We start from the raw sequence: 16,777 nt of genomic DNA, 5'->3' as shown, positions 1-16,777 counted from the left end.
GGAGCAGCGTCATCACGGCATCGCGACGGCTGCCCGGGTTCAGACTACTATCAGGCCGTTGGGAAGATGGCGTGTTTAGTTTGCAGCGAGGGGGTGGAGTGAAGTTCACGGCTCATTACGACCGCTCTCTGATTCACCGGCGCGGCTGGAGTCCAATGCTTCAGGGCTTTAGGCGTGCGGGGGCAGAACAAATGGGCTTATGGGTCATCAGACCACTGAGAGATTCTGCTCTTTATCCTAATTCCTTAAGATTACCCGTCGATAAGGAAGCCAGCGCCCGGGTATCGTTAATACAACCGCACTGTAGAATATGGCAACCAAGAGACACTGGAGGAGACATTAGTCAATGGCAATGGGGGAGTGGGGTTTAAACTTGAGAAGATTAAACAGATTATATGTGGCTGGAAGGTTTACGAAGTGCCACCATATGTGCCGTGATGGGGCCATCTCCGCCCGATAGAGATGAAACGTCCACATTAATAAACAGGCTCTGGACATGAGCCCAATGGAGACTGCAGAGATGAAATCGACGGCACGTTACTATAGCCACACGCGGCCCCAGTCACAGGCCTGTGAAACGCCTGTCTGGAGGTGGGGCCCACGAGACATCAGCACCGCGGTAACTGGGAACCTCGGAGCGAAATTAAAACGGAAGAAAAACCAACAATAAATTCCGTCGAGATCAGTTAGTAGATTAACTTGGGAAAATGTAACAAGGACTAGACCAACTGTGGGAAGAGCGGGGGGGTGGGGGGGGGGGGGCGGACGTTGACTCACAAGTGACGGGCATTAGGGGCCATATCATCGAGGTCACGGCGGTTTTAAAAGGGAAGGGGCGGGGAGGAGTTGTCGGTTAGGAGGACGGTCGGGGGTTGGGGTGAGGGTGGTTGGTGGGTGTCCAGTGTAGCTACTACTGTTAACTACTCGACCCGAGCGCTGAAATACCTTGGTGCCCTGCCAGTACGCCCAAATGAGCGTCACGGCCCGCGTACTCGCCGCTACATACTTCAGCCGTCTCAGCTCCACCCGAGCCTTCACCACCGCGGTGTTGGGGTTTTCGTTGGGTTGGGGAGGGAGATGATCAGAGAGAGAGAGAGGGAGGGAAGGAGGAGGAGGAGGAGGAGGAGGAGGGGAGTGGAAATAAAGAGTGATGGAGGGCGGGGGGGGGGGGGAAGAAGAGGAAGAAGCAGAAACATTTGATTTGAAAAAAAAAAAAAAAAAGAACGGTGCGATCAGCCAACAGAAGCAGAATCAAGAGGACAGAGCAGTGATCAGGCTCAGAAAAGGCCTGCTCGGAGAACGCTTGAGCGGTGCCACTCAACAGAGATCCATTCTGGGGGGGGGGGGGGTGGGTTTTTTCAGCAAAGTGAGCAAACGCTCGCACAGGGGGATGCGTCGCTCAGCTGAATCCACAGCGCCGCAGCGCTGTGGGGATTGGGCCACGATTAGATGAGCTTGCATTAAAACAGGACGTTAATAAAAAAAGGCAGCAGCGGGAGGGAGTGTCCGTCCGTGGTGTTGTGGTTCCTCCCGACCTGACAGAGAGAGGGAGGGAGGGAGGGAGGGAGGGAGGGCGGGAGGGCGGGCGGGCTGCTGAGTCAGTACCTGGGTGCCGTGCCAGTAGGCGGCGATGGTGGTGGCCGCCTCCTTGCACCTCTTCTGGTGCTTCAGCTCCCGCAGGATCTTACGCGCCTGGTTCGAGGAACAACAACGCGCGCACGGTTAAGTCCCGGTAACGGTTCAGGCTAGTTTGTTTCAGATTTCCCCCCCCCCCAGCGTGTGTGATTGACATGCCTACCTTCCACCCCCTGGAGTACGACTGCACCATGATGGTGGCGCTCTTGATCTGCGTGTACTTCTTCTGTTGCTGTAGGGTGCAAAAAAAAAAAGAAGAAAAAAAAGAACAGAGAAAGAAGTCAGAGACCACCTTGAATCCATTTGGATAGACACGCTAGCCAAGGTGCTTGGTGTGTGCGTGTGTCTGTGTCTGTCTGTGTGTGTGTGTGTCTGTGTCTGTGTGTGTGTGAGATCCCCTACCGCGTAACGCCGGTACCACGCCGCCACCACCACCTGGCTGTGCTTGAGCAGCAGGAAGTGCGTGCGGCACTTCCAGCCGCGGTAGATCTTCTGGATGAGGGCGGCCAGGGCCTCCAGGCAGCCGCGGCGCTTCTCCTCCAGGAAGAAGAGCTGCAGCAGACACACGGGGGGGGGACACACAGAGAGCTCCGTCAAGGGCTCCTCCCATCAGCCAGGTCCCTGTGCGGAGCCGCCCCCCGTTGGTGCGGTGGTCAATGTGTCCTGGCGTTATCGACACGTATCTAAACAGTGCTTTGTCGTCCACGTTTACATTCAGGGCATTTAGCAGACGCTTTTATCCAAAGCGACTTAGTCGAATAAGTACATTTGTCATAAGAAGAAGTATGAAACAATATATCGCCGTCGGTACAGTAAAGACATAGAACCAAGTGCAAGTACTAACAATCGCCAGGCCAACCCCATTCCCCGTATACAGCAGTGATAGCAAGCTACTGCAGATGCTACATAATTAAGTACTATGAATAAATATAACGTACATTAAGTTGTGTACATTAAGTGCCAGGACGTACAACATACAATAGTGGGCGGGGGGGGGGACTGGATCAATAGTCTGCATTTGACAAAAAGGGATGCGCTTTGGGTGACACTTAGTATAACCTCGGGTCCAGCAATCCTTATGTGTCCCCGCAGAGCTGCTGGGGGCAGACGGCACAGAGCCCGAGCCGGAAACCAAAAAACGGCATGGGGTGAAATCAAGCCTTGTTTCGTGTTTTATAAGGAGATATTCTACCGCAGAACGCTCATTTGTGCGAGTCGATGAAACTTTCAGGATTTGAAAAGAGGATTTCTGCGGTGGCAGTTCGACACAGTGCTGCATTTGAAACCTTTGCAGACATCTACAGTTACCGTCTGCTGGCTGAGTTTGTGTTGGGCCAATTACACGCTCAAAGATCCCCGCTGCCAGCCACCTGATTGGCCAAAACTAATACGAAGCGAAAGAAAGGGAAATTCCCTGTTTACCCAGATTTTAGCTCATCTGCCGTCATACTTTAGGTCATCTAAAGTCTGAAATCGGAGACTACGGTTATTACAACAATAGCCAACCAGACTTTTTAAATAAAAAACAATATTAATAAGGCTGTGAGAAGCGATATCGACTCCAAACCAGAGGCTCGGGAGACAAACCGTCCTCTACCTCCCAGAGCCAACTGCTGCACAGGGAGAGAGGGGGCAATCGGATTGTGTAAGCCTGGCCCCACCAGACAGACGTAATGGAGGCAGGACCTGTTGTGAAACTGCCACCGGTCGGGACATGCAGGGCCGAGATGGAGTCACGCAAAGGGAGATGACAATCGGGGAATCGAAATCCCGCCAAGCGCAAGAGCGCGTTCAATGCTCCGGATGGTTCCGTGAGCCCGCAGAGGGGAAAGTCACTTTCTCTGATGCAGGTTTTAGAAACCTAAAAGGCTAGCATTGAGCATTAAAAACATTGAGAAAAAAAAAAAAAACGTTTGTTTCCCATGCTGGATATGTAAGTGATACCATGTGTTCCCAGAATGTTGGTTGTGTTGCTAATTGCTGTGGTGGTGGTGGTGGTGATGGTGGTGGTGGTGGTGGTGGTGGGGGCTGGTGGGGGCTGTTTGGACCCTCCTAATTTGAGAACAGAGAGCTCCAGAGGCGGGTAATTTCGGCCACTTGAAGACAGCCCGACCTTATCCAGCCGGGCACGGGGAATTGAAAGAGTGCTCGGCTGGGGTTCACGGGCCTTTGCCGTCGCTTTTTACCGTTCTGGGGTTCCTGATGAAGATCTTTGAGCGGCCGTAGGCAAATTCCTCCGTGGAGACTTGGAGATCTGCCATGAGCACCTCGACGCCCTCCCTACGGAACACCGCAGAGGTCACAAAGGGTCAGAGCTGTCCTGCTTTACACAGCAGTTAAAAACAACAGAAAACCAGCAGTGGGAAGCAGCTTTGCTACAACAGAAAAGCAGTGAGGCACATGAAAACACCCCCCCCTCCCCCCTCACCAGAGGAGGAGTGGGGGGGGAGGTAGATGAAGGATATATCTTGCACAATGCGTGGGAGAGGAGGACTCCATGACCCCTCTGGAGCTGGGTGCACCGGAGGCCAAGGGTTTGTTTACTAGAGTTTAACAACAAGACACCAAATGTTTGGTATCAAAACTGGCAATCAGAGAGGACCCCAGCACACACAGAGGAGAGGAGGTGGCTCCAGTGAATACAAAGCAGGCATGCAAGTCCGACAGAGGCAGAGAGAAGGGTAAGCAGTGGACAATGTTGGATGTGGAAAAAAAACGCATTAAAACGGTAAATCTGCTAGTTATGTTGGTTGCCACCGTGTACAGTAGACACCGGCACAAAATTACAATTATTTCAATTATTCAGTACGTCAGTCATAGAGGAATATTCCAGGAATATTTACTATTCAGATCATTTTTGGACACCTTCATTCAGATTAATGAACCACTAATGGGCAAAAAAAACAAAACATTTCTCAATAAGGCCCAATCAGATCGTGCTGAAGACGGCTCAAGAAGACACGGTTTCAAAAAGCACAACTGGCCTCAAAGCCAACTCAAAGTCAGAGCACTCAAGAAACCCGAGCTCCAGCGGCAGAGGGCTCCTACCTGGTGGGGCCCTTCCAGTGGGGCCAGGTCTGCTTGCAGAGCATCTTGTAGCGCTCCAGGCAGGGCTCGTAGGCCTGGCGGTAGGCGTAGCCGGCGCGCCTCACGCGCACGTTCTCCATCAGGCCCAGGTAGGCCACCTGGTGGCGCACCAGGGAGTCTGTGAAGATGTGGGCCGCCTTCTTGTCGTTGGGCTTCACGCACCTGGGGCCCCGAGAAGAGCAACCGCGGTAAGGGGGGGGGGATCGGGGGGGGGGGGGGAAATGAAAACGGAAAACGAGTTAAACTAATTAAAATGAGTTCACAGTACACAGAAAACGCAAAAAACAACAGTACTGAGGTTTTTTTGTTATCCATCACCCATATAAATGAGTCTGTGTTGTTACTGTGATATTACGTGTTGTGATTTGTGAATAAATACTATATATATATATATTTAAATAAAAATATTTAAATATCATATACCCATCAGTCTCTAAAGTCAATAGTTGTATAGAGAAGAAAGAAAAAAGATTATGTTGGGGAAACTGGTCAATGAATCTTGAGGCAACGTAGACCATTCAGCTCAGTCTTATACTACATCACAGAGAGAGACGGGGGGGGGGGGCTCTCTGACCTGATGTAGTTGGGGTTCTTGGTCTGCAGGTTCTTCATCAGGGTGCCCACCGAGGCCTTGAACTGGAAGCCGGCGGTGGGGGGCCTCTTCAGGTTGACCTTGGCGGGGTTGCCCTCGGGGAAGAGCTGCTTGATGAGGCTGTGGTTGGCCTTGTACATGGCCTGGGACAGGTCGCGGTACAGCAGGTCGTTGTTCTTGTCCATGAAGCCCTCCACGCGGTACAGAACCTGGGAGCGGACGGGCGATAACGTGGCCTCCGTCACACAGCGCTTTTGGTTTTAGCGGTTTTTCAAAATCAAATCGCTGTGCAAAGAGCGTCCTCTCTTACTGCTCTCGTGACGGCAAAACCCACACGAGCTCAAGCGAGCAGACGGAAACATATCTCGTATACGGCGGGACATTATCATGGATTAGAACGAGGTTGTAATTTAATCAAATTGGAATGTTCCGAGGATGAAAACGTTGTCTCTGCTAGGGTTTCATGAGTGCGATTCAGCCCTGAGGGAAGATCTACATTTCAGTCACGTAAGAAAGACTACCGTGGCACGATTCTGTCTTTGATTCCTCATTTTTTTCCTGTGGTTTGTGATTATGTGAAAATAAACGTTGGCATGGAGGCTACAGTGATGGGACATTTAACCGAACAGGGACATCACGCGTCAATGCGCAACTGCTTAAACCATGCTCTGCTCTGCTGAGCAGAGCAGCATGCACCACAGTGTGTCTTGCGGTGTGCTCCCCGGGCCTTGGGGTCTCCCGTACCTTGCCGGCGTAGTGCTGAATGCGGAAGCAGCTGTGGGGCAGGCTGTGGTCCGTCAGGAACTTGGAGTTCTTGCTGAGGCGGCTCTCAAAGTGCTGGTGTTCGGCGCACACCGTGTTCAGCTTGTCCAGGAAGGTGATGTCCGTGACCGTGCCGGGGCGCAGGCACTCCTCGTCCAGCATGGCCAGGATGCCGTTCTGGTTCTGCTCGCCGGTCGGAAACGACAAAACCCCCCCCCGCCGCGGTCAGAAACATCCACTCTGTTCCAGGCAAGGCCACATTTAAGTTCTGTCGCAGGCTTCATAGAGGCCATTCAAAAGTGCTTAGGAAAGTTAGACAAAAGACGATCAAGAAAGACGTCTTAAGGTTAAAAGGTGCCAAAAATATATTATTAAAAAAGATACGGAAGATAAAAAATAAAGTTGTGGTCGTGTTCGAATGTGCCGCCCGTCGCCGTGTCACACACCCTTCGTACCTTTACACCAGTAGTGTGTCCCATTCAAAGAAGGGGCTGACCCTATGAAACGGCAACGTTAACTCACACCAAGAAACTCTGAAATACTTGCACGGGTTGACTCACGTTTTCAATGAGGTCGCAGATGACGGCGTTGTTGAAATACTCGATGTTGGTCCACTCGATGTCCTGTTTTCAGAAAGACAAATCCCATGGGTCAGCGCCAGGTCATTGTCGGTTTCACTTCCACTTGAGCTCCTAATAAAGCCACTTAGCACTTCTCACCAACCTAAACACCCACTTACACAACTAAGGAGATTAACGGACATTGATCCTAAGTGGCTGGCTCGTTTCTCAGCTATCTCATATAAATTAAGATAAGAAGGAAGGGAAAGAAGCCCGTATCAGCACACTTAAGATATTTTGATCCGTTAAAGCTTCTCTTTAAAAAAGGAACGAAAGGGAACATTACAGCGGAGGTAATGTGTTGCTGGGCACAGGGACTGAGGAGTTACTAAACACCACAGAGACAGCCTGCACCATCATTTCATTACAATGGGCCGCTTCAACTTAGCCAACAACAGATATTTAGTTTCAGCGTTGATATGGACTAATGAATTAGACAATTTGTAAAATGATTGCAGATGTCTATTGGCCTGTGGTTTGGCTTTTGTTGTTCCCAAACAGGATATAATGGTATGACTCTTGATATATCGATATACATCATATATATATATATATATAGTGTGGGACGGAACAGTGATATTATTTGATGTTATCCATACAAAAAAGAAGAAAGCGAAAGACTTTGGGGGGGGGCACATTTGATGGAGGCGTGACCTAAAGTACAGTGTTTGATAAGTGCCTTGAGCTTCAGACTTCTGATTGGTCGCCCTTTTCTCTTTTTTAAAGCTGCCCTTTGTCCCCAGCCATGGAATTTTCCCATGCAGTCACACTGGATGGAGGCCAGGGAGTGGAATATCATGGTGGTGGTGGTGGTGGTGGTGGTGGGGGGGCTGACGGTGCGGTGGGGACTAGGAGGAGGAAGGAGGAAGAGGAGGGGGGGTGGGGGGGGTCAAGGGAACAGCACTCACATACTTGGAGCTTTGAAAGCAAACAGAGCCCTGAAGCCTCTTGGGGACGGGAGGGGGGTGGGGGTGGTGGTGGGGGGTGGATGGGTGTGGGTGAGGGGGGGGTGGATGGGGGGTGCGGGGGGGGGTTACTTTTGCCGGAGTGAGGGATCACATCCGTCCCCTCGTCCACACGCAGAGACCCAGGGAGGAGGGAGTGATAGAGAGAGCTTTAGAAGAGAGGGAGGGAGGGAGGGAGAGCAAGCAAGCAAGGCCGGCCCAGAGCGGTTTATTTGGGGGGGGGGAGAAATGTTGGATGCAGGTGTGGCGGTAGTGGGGGGCTACATACATAGACATGTGGTACAGGAAGCAGAAGGTATCTCAGGGAAAATAAATGGGACCCCTCAGGGGGGGAGGTGGGCAGTCAGACAGCCAAAGGACTCCAGTGGCTGAGCCTTGACCAGTGATGGGGAGAGGCAGCTCGGAGTGTCGGGGTGAGGCAACCATCGGCATTGTGAGAGGTGAGGGCCGTCTATACTCTACTCACCTCACAGTCACACTACCTCGCTCCGTCGACGGATGGGGACTTTTTTGACGTATCCATGCGTCTTCCCGGGTTGTATTACAAAGGCGATTTCTTTGGACAGTGTATTTGCGTATATTCGCATAACGGAGCCGACTTGATGGACGGGCCCACAATGCATTTCGAGAGTGCCCCATGCAAAGTCAACGAGATCCGTCGACGGACGCATGTAGTGCGAATGAGGCGTCAGGGAGAACGCTGCCGTGGACATGTGCATGTGTATGTATGTGCGTGTGTATGTATGTGCATGTGTATGGATGTGCGTGTGTATGTATGTGCGTGCGTGTGTATGTATGTGTGTGTGTATGTGCGTGTGGGAGGGCTCCTACCTCGCGGATGTACTCCTCCTGCTCCTCGCGCAGGGTCAGCTCGATGAAGATCTGCTGCAGCTTCTCGTTGCAGTAGTTGATGATGAACTGCTCAAAGCTGTTGTCCTGGGAGAGGGCGGAGCCCCCGGGGAGAACACCAGTTAGTATCAACACACACACACACACACACACACACACACACACACACACACACACACACACACACACACACACACACACACACACACACACACACACACACACACACACACACACACACACACACACACACTTAAGTTTTTCCCTCTGGTTTAAGGTTAAACATAATGTTTGCAGGATGCTTCTAGAGCTGAGCCGTGCTTCTTTTCTCCCTCTCTGTTTTTCCAAATTCCTACCTTTTTTTAGTAGGTTTGTGGAAAAAAAAAACACTGAATTTGTTACCTTCTTCATGGTCTGTTCTTACTGTGGCCCTTACTGTGGTTTGAGCCTGCCACATTGTCAACCACAGACTGTCACTAGTAACCCTAAAATGGCCCAATACAAAGTAGCTGTGTGGAGGAAAAGTCAACCTGTATCAAATTAAAACCAGTAGCACCAGCATAACATCGCAGGTAACTGTATACTGCAAATTGTGATTTGTGAATCCATTTCCTTATGACCAATTACAACCAATCGCGACCCTTGGTTTCAAGGGTGTCGACGTGCACCGGGTTAGTTGATGATCAGTCAAACCACAAAAGTCCACTCTCGGGGGGGGGGGGGGTTAGAGGCGACTAGTCTAGGAGATAAGCGGGCCAAAGGACGACGCTCTGCTTTCCCCGGCGGAGCACGCGGGCCTGAAGGACGCCGTCCTCCCGGCCGCCGCCGCCGCCGCCGCGGGGAAATCAATTCGCCGCCCCGAGCAGTCTCCAAATCAAAACACACAACGGCAAACGAAAGCGCGTCTACTGGCGTCCCAGCGGCGGTGTGCGTGAAGGCAGAGACGGGACGGGCTCGATCTGCGACGCAGAAGCTAGGAGGCTACAGGAGGATTACTTAAAGGTGACCTATTGTGTGAGTGGGATTAGCCGCTATGAAAATCGGCCTCTTCTGACATCACGAGTGCGCGTGTCCACCTAGATGTGCGCTGGATGGATCAGTCCACCAGCCTGCCCGGTGGACTGTAGCAAACGTTGCTCATCTATCCGTCACACGTCTAGGTGGACACGCCCACCTGTGATGCAGATTTTGAAAACGGCCCGTAATGGCTAATCACACTCACAGCTGGTGGTATCATATGTCCCCTTTAAGGCGTTCTAGGGAGTGAATATACAGGCTGGTGTTTTGGGTCTAAAGCTAAATGGAGCTCAACAAATCTCGCTTCTGCGCTTAGCTTTTTAAAAATGACTATTTTTCAGATTTCCAAACAGCTTCGTATCGTTACAATGTGGGTAGTATATGCAAATGACCAATGGTTAGCGGGGAGATCTGCGTGAAGTCGACATGTAGGAAATTAAGCATTGTGAATTTACATACACTTTGCATTCAATGATGCAACGCGGGTAGAAAATTGGCTAAAAAGTCAGAGAAATGGCTCTGAGGCTCATTTCAATATTTTGAATTGACAAAACTACAGTTTACCACATTCATCTTAAATTCAAAAAAGCCAACAATGTTTGTCACTTCACTATTCGCGTTCTGTAATGAGCCATCGTCTCTTTGCCCGCAGCGCAACACTTTGGCTTGGTTTCTTTTGTTTTAATTGTTTTTTCATTATTTTGAATCATAATCTTTTTTTCTTTTGCATGAGGAGCAGAATTAGCACTACAGATCCTCGGGATCACAGCATGCAGACTGGGCAGAGCGAACCCTTTCCCCAAGGACAGATGGTACTTACTCCGTCCTGGCCCCCAACACACAACACAACATGACACGACATTCAGGAGAGAGGGAGAGAGAGAGAGGGCGAGAGAGAGGGAGGGCGAGAGAGAGGGAGGGCTTGGCGGTGAGTGGTGGTGACACACAGAAGTATGAGAGCTTGCACTTGTGAGACATGCGCCTTGAACAAATAAACAGATGGGAAAGATAAAATATGAAAAAAATAAAGAGTGATTTGGACAGTACCCTTTTCCCAACCCTAGAACTCCAAGGGATGAGCTCTGGGACGTTTTATCAAAACATGCAAATGCAGGCTCATCCGAAGCAGCTGGAACAGTGTCTCAGGGGCAGCGTTTACAAAAGGTTTCTGCTCGTCAGCGTCTTGCTTTATCACTCGGAAATTAGCGCATATTGTAAAGGGTAAAAAAAAACTATGTATAAACACCACCACACGTTTTGGAAAATCCGTCCTCACCTCGAATATCTCGAAGCCGTAGATGTCGAGAACGCCCATCACCTTGTGGCGGGATTTGGTCTGGGCCTGGGGGGGAAAAGGTCAGAGGTCAACGCGGGGAGATCCTGGGGACCCATGGCCTGTCCACGCAGACCCCCCCCCCCCCCGAGGAGCCATACCCCTGTGGCGGTACACTACCTTAATGCTCTCGTTGATCCTCGTGACCAGCCAGCTGAACAGGCGGCTGTACAGGTTCTTGGCGAGGGCGTCACGGGCGTAGTAGGCCTGCGGGAAACCATCACAAGGATTGTAAATGGCCTGCATTTATATATATATATATATATATATATATCGGTTTTATCCAAAGCGCTTTACAATGTCGCCCACCATTCACCCATTCATGCACACATTCACACACCCGACGTCGGTGTCAGCCATGCAGGGTGCCAGCCGGCTCGTCGGGAGCAGTTAGGGTGAGGCGCCTTGCTCAGGGACACCTCGACACTCAAGCTAGGAGGAGCCGGGGGATCGAACTAGCAGCCTTGCGTTTACCAGCCGACCCGCTCTTCCTCCTGAGCTACTGAGCGCCACCTTTTTGTAATATTGTACGGCACGAAACAAAACAAATTACTACTAACTTTTTGTGTCACATTGCAAGCTCATCGCTCGCACCAAACGGACGACGGATGTTAAAGCACACCCGTACCGGGAGTCACTGGGACTAGAGGCCTGTGGTCTTGAATAGAGGGAGCTAAGGGAGTGCACAGTCCACCATGACACCCATTACTCTGCTCCATCTCAAGGGCTTCAAGGGTTCAATAGACTGAGGAAATGCTTTGGGACGGACATATCCGCATATCGCGCCGAGCCCCCGCCCTGAGAATGCTCATAAAGGTCCTGTTTGCGTCTGCCCAGTCTTTGTTGACTTTGTGTGTTTTATTAAAACAAAGCCTGTTAAAACCGGATTAACCTTTCCCACTGAGCAATCGATGGCGGGATCAGCAACGTCTTTTTAATACCCTTCTTACCAAATCAAGTTAAACATTCAAGTCCGAGCAAGCAACACAGTCATAACTTTTTTATTTTATTTAGTCAATCTTTATTTATCCAGGTAAGTCCCATTGAGACCTTTAGCCTCTTTTTCAAGGGAGCCCAGACAAAGGCCTCAAAAAAAAAAGAGTCAAAACTATTTCCTCCTTCCGCTTCAACAATTGCCCCTTTGCTGAGAAGTGACGTGGCGAGACAAAGAGGGTGCCACGCCGACACCTACACCCACGGGTGCTCACGTCCCCCGCTCCGGTGGCGGCGGCGGCGTGATAGCGGCATCATTTTCTGCTCCTCTAAAGCTAAAGCCCCATCTGCATCATCTCGCTGCAGCCGCCGCCGCCTCCCCCGGAGATGGGAATGAACTCCCCCCCCCCCCCCCGGCCGCTGAGAGGTGACCTACATTCTCTCCCGCGTCGCCGCTCATCTTTAATGGAGGACTCCCGGTATCTGGGTCGACGGCCGCCGGAGTGATTCAGCGGGACGTAATGTGCCGTCAAAAAATTTTGACGGCAAAATTTCCTGCACGCCGGCGAGTGTGTGTGCGCACGTGTGTCTGGAGCACGCACGCACGCACGCACGCACGCACACACGCACACACGCACGCCTCTCTCTCTGGGATTGGGAAGGGAGGTGTATGCACGTGTGACCGCACACACGCGGCTCTCGGGGATAGGGACGGACGGGAGGTGGGGGGGGGGCGGGGGGGTGGGGGGCGAAAAGGGGGAAGACTGCGTCCTCGCCTGACCGGGGGGGAGGGGACCGACCTGGGACACGTTGAGGGTGGTGGAGACCTTCTCCAGCTTGGCCTCCACGGTGCGGTAGCTGAAGGCGCGCTCCAGCACCGACTGCTCGATCCCCAGCAGCTCACACATCTCCTTCAGGTCTGCAGGACACACACGCACACGCACACACACACACACACGCACACGCACACGCACAGTATGAGAGAGTTCCTGTTTAGCATGAGCAATAACAGGCTCTAAGATGGGGGATAAAAGGATAAAAGGAAGATAACAAATTTAAGCTTTGTTCACATTCATCTCAATAAGTCATCTGCAAATCAAACTGTCCACTACCATCAGGGTGTCTGTGAATGCGTCTCTTAGTTCATGTTGATGGGACACAGATTTGAAAATCATCTAAAATACGAGTTCAATGAAAGATAATTGTCATCTGCTCATGGTGAAACGCTTCCTGTTAAAAAATGTGGAGCTGATGTCTCGGTAAATATTGTTCTGCTAGTCTGCTTCTAATCGGATCTGAGGTTTTAAACATTCAGGAGGAAAGCCATAAACCATCCCCAAAATCCCAATGCCAGTCTGTTTCGTGTTGTCCCGTGAGAGCCTGGGTTAACGGCGTGCGTCGATTGCTCTGGTAACAGTAATCTCATTAGTCACTCCCGGGTAGGAGTCCAGCTAGGCTTCCGGTACGGACCATGTTTAATTATAACCAAATAGACTGTTGTTGTGGCAGAGTAAATGAATAGGCTGGAATTTTCCTGCAACAAGCGACATGCCGGGCTGTGCCGGGGAGGAAAATGCAAATACCCAATTTACCTAATGGCAAACAGGTGTGTGACTAAGGACAACACTCAGGAGCCACCGGCTAAGAGTGAGGCTGGTAACTAGAGAGCTGCACACCAACACGAGCGCCGGACCGGGCAGCAGAGCCACCCATAGGGGGCAGTGTCTCAACAGAAAGCCGACACAGGAGGAAGACGAGGACTGGTGGTGGTGGAGGAGGGAGACTTCACAGGTACGCACAGCAAGGTATACACAACAAGGTACCTTCTACCACGGAGTCATCTGTGGGGGGGATGTCATGCAAGTGTTGTGAAAACATACAATGTGTACCGCAGAGTTAACAAGGATTTTCCCGAAAACGTTTTGAGGTTACCTGGTTTTAAATTGTCAAACAAATAGTTTGAAAGCATTCTATTCTCAGTAGCTGGTCTATCCGTGGTTCGGCCAGGGCGTTTAACACAGACCTATGGCCGTCGACACGACCCCTGGACCGTCGGCCCTCACCGTTCTTGTCTTTGACGCGGCTCTCGTCGTAGCCGTTGGAGCGAGACTCGGGTTTGAACTCGATGTTTCCCAGCTTCAGCACGGCCGCCACCAGCTCCAGCACCGACTGCACCTCGTCCTCCATGAAGCCCACGATCTGCATGGCATTCTGGGAAGGGAGAGCGCCACGGGCGGGCGGAACAGCAGCGTCAAGAGTCGTGGAGATTTCCCAACCCCCCCCCACCCCCCCCTCACGTAAACGCAATGGAAATCTGGAGGTGCTCTCATTTTGAGTTTGTGATTTTGTTTGACGTTTGTGCGTTTCTGTTTGACTTCGTCAAAGTAAAGAAGAGACGTCTGCCGTGTGCGTTCGTCAGCCACACACACACACACACACGGGGATGCCATCATACCCTGACTGTGCGGAAGTTGGCTGCGTCATCCAGAGCGGCGACGTTGGCCGAGTCCAGACTCAGGTAGTTGTACTTGCTGAAGTCTCGGTCGAGCTTCAGCTTTCCTGGGGGAACGGTTTCAAAACACTGCGGTTACATTTTGAAAAAAACAAAAACAAATTAAGTTTAGGTCACAGCTTAGAGCATATCAGACGAGCACATTGGTGGAGGATCTCACACACACACACACACACACACACACACACACACACACACACACACACACACACACACACACACACACACACACACACACACACACACACACACACACACACACACACACACACACACACACACACACACACCCTTGTGTGACAAAGACACAGACTGAGAAAGCCAAGGCTTTTTAAGTTGCTGATGCTCCTGAATCGATATCTCCTAATGCGGTGAATCGCAGAGCTGTTTGGCGAGGCGGCACGCAGCGGTGCACGCATTACTCAACATAGATTAAATGGATCTCTTTGAAAGAGAGAGAGGGGGGGGGGGGGGGGGAAGGAAAAGGAACACTGTATCTGGTATCAAGGGAATCTCTTCCTCTCCCCCGTGGCTCGCTCGCGTTTGATTTGGAGTCGCATTAAGGGCGGTCGAACCTGAGCCCTCTGATCTGAGGACTGACTTGAAGTCGCCGAGTGTCATGGTGTTTGTGCCGTCGGCCGGGCCGTCAAACAATGCTTTTCCATTTCACAGGAAAGCAAATAGAGGGAACAGGTTCCAGAGGCTTTTGTTCTCATGTCCGCGCGTTTGGTTATTTCCTCATTCTTGGGTTTGGCAGGAAGATGGTAACGTGTTAAGCACATGTGCCTGAGCACAAAGCGTGCTTTTAGCGGGGGGGAAACTTGAGTTAAAAGAAATAAAAAAAAGTGTGTTCCTGATGTTGCTTGAGGCTCTTTAATACAGCTCTGTCAGCGTTGTGGCTTCTCGCTGAGTCATAAGGACACCACCGCGGGCCTGACTCACTAATACTATTAGCATCCTTTCCAGTTCCTGCAATATTTCGTCCGCTCTACTCTCCGCTGAAACTCAATGTCTTCATGTCCGCTTCGCCACTCACTGAGGGTGTCGTCGGAGGCTCCAGACAGGAGCTGGTAGAAGATGTGGAAGTTCCTCTCCCCTCTCGGCTGCTTCACCACGCGTGACTTCTCCAGCAGATCTAAAAAGAGGAGATGGTGGAAATAATGGGAGAGGAAGAGGGACACAGAGACACAGAAAGGCAGAGGGAGAGAGAGGGAGAGAGAGGGAGAGATCTCAACAAAAACAATGGTGCTCCCAGAATAGCTTCTGGTAGGATATGATACATCTGGTTCCTCAAGCGGTTACGCTATGAGGCTATTGTTCGCAACCACATCTGCCCAGATCCGAGTTCACATGCACTTGCAACCAAATACTGCACGTTACCAAGGAAACCAGGCTGCGTGTGGGTTTGGCCTAATATCTGTGTGTATGTGTGTGTGTGAGCGGTGCGCTTGCATGAATGAGTAAATCCCAGCGTCGCGGGACAGGACGTCCCAGAGGAAGAAACAACAAACACTGGTTCCTCCTCAGCTGCTGAATAAAGAGCAGCGCGCTACCTGATCCAAGCGACCCACCGCGCCGCTGCCATCTAACCAGCGAGCCTGGAGCCTCTCCTCTGATCCCCAAAACAGTGCTTGGACGGCGCGTTACGACGCGCTGCCATGACACGCCGGCTGTGTAGTCGAGAGGCTGACACGACGTGAGGTGTGCCATTAAGTGTGAGGGGAAACTTACATCCCTGCCACAGTTCACCACACAGGCATTCAGTGCGCCGGGACAGTGAGAGAGAGCCAGAGAGAGCCAGAGAGAGAGAGAGAGAGAGAGAGAGAGAGAGAGAGAGAGAGAGAGAGAGAGAGAGAGAGAGAGAGAGAGAGAGAGAGAGAGAGCGAGAGAGAGAGAGCGCACACGCACACACGACGACACCAACAGAAAGTCCTTGCCTTGCGTCCCTCCCCATCCCGCGCTGGGTTGGCCCGCTTCTCTGCTTGGGCAGCGGCTGGGATCAGGCAGAGCCAGACCACTGGGAGGGGGGGGGGGGGGGGGGGCTTAGTCTCTAGCCAGAGAAGGGGAGGTGGGGGGGGGGGGGGGGGGCTTAGTCTCCAGCCAGAGAAGGGGAGGTGGGGGGGGAGAGCGATGAATGTTAAAGTGGCGCCCACAGGCCCTGGGAGCCAGGCTCCTGTTTGGGTTCAGACGTGCCGGAGCTGCCAGCTTATTCATTATGCAACGACAGCTTATGAGCGACTTGCGCACCCCAAGTGCAGAGCTGTTATCAAAGACCAAACAGAGGGCGGGGGGGGGGGGGGGGGGAAGACCCAACCTCTTGCTGTCTATTGCACTTTGTTAAGTTATTTCATGCAGGCCTCAAACTTTGGCAGACGGACTCCCGCGGGCGGCAGGGCGAGCAGAGCGCCGCAGCGAGGCCGGGAGTCACACACCGGATCAACTTTAAAACACATCCCGACTCCTCCCCGCAGG

At 51.8% G+C, this 16,777-nt stretch overlaps 1 protein-coding gene across 3 annotated transcripts in view; it reads right to left on the bottom strand.

Moving 5' to 3' along the window:
- The window catches only part of myo1b (myosin IB), a 55,825-nt gene that overhangs the window by 8,702 nt on the left and 30,346 nt on the right, over nucleotides 1-16,777 (bottom strand). For 2 of the 3 annotated variants that reach the window (XM_084478609.1, XM_084478610.1), the window contains exons 8-22: nucleotides 15,342-15,440; nucleotides 14,249-14,352; nucleotides 13,857-14,004; nucleotides 12,594-12,712; nucleotides 10,981-11,067; nucleotides 10,804-10,869; nucleotides 8,493-8,597; nucleotides 6,637-6,699; nucleotides 6,059-6,259; nucleotides 5,297-5,523; nucleotides 4,684-4,884; nucleotides 3,822-3,915; nucleotides 2,038-2,187; nucleotides 1,799-1,867; nucleotides 1,606-1,692 (exon numbers count right to left, since the gene is read on the bottom strand). In XM_084478609.1, coding sequence (XP_084334735.1) covers nucleotides 1,606-1,692; nucleotides 1,799-1,867; nucleotides 2,038-2,187; nucleotides 3,822-3,915; nucleotides 4,684-4,884; nucleotides 5,297-5,523; nucleotides 6,059-6,259; nucleotides 6,637-6,699; nucleotides 8,493-8,597; nucleotides 10,804-10,869; nucleotides 10,981-11,067; nucleotides 12,594-12,712; nucleotides 13,857-14,004; nucleotides 14,249-14,352; nucleotides 15,342-15,440 — 1,820 coding nt within the window. Of the gene's footprint in view, nucleotides 1-914; nucleotides 1,033-1,605; nucleotides 1,693-1,798; nucleotides 1,868-2,037; nucleotides 2,188-3,821; nucleotides 3,916-4,683; nucleotides 4,885-5,296; nucleotides 5,524-6,058; nucleotides 6,260-6,636; nucleotides 6,700-8,492; nucleotides 8,598-10,803; nucleotides 10,870-10,980; nucleotides 11,068-12,593; nucleotides 12,713-13,856; nucleotides 14,005-14,248; nucleotides 14,353-15,341; nucleotides 15,441-16,777 lie in introns of all 3 variants that reach the window. The other variant, XM_084478611.1, reaches the window with a different exon arrangement.

Source organism: Micromesistius poutassou, assembly GCF_964030765.1.
Source record: "Micromesistius poutassou genome assembly, chromosome: 14".
Classification (NCBI taxonomy): Eukaryota; Metazoa; Chordata; class Actinopteri; order Gadiformes; family Gadidae; genus Micromesistius; species Micromesistius poutassou.
Note: the sequence above shows the minus strand (reverse complement) of the source record. Positions and strands in the feature narration are given on the sequence as shown.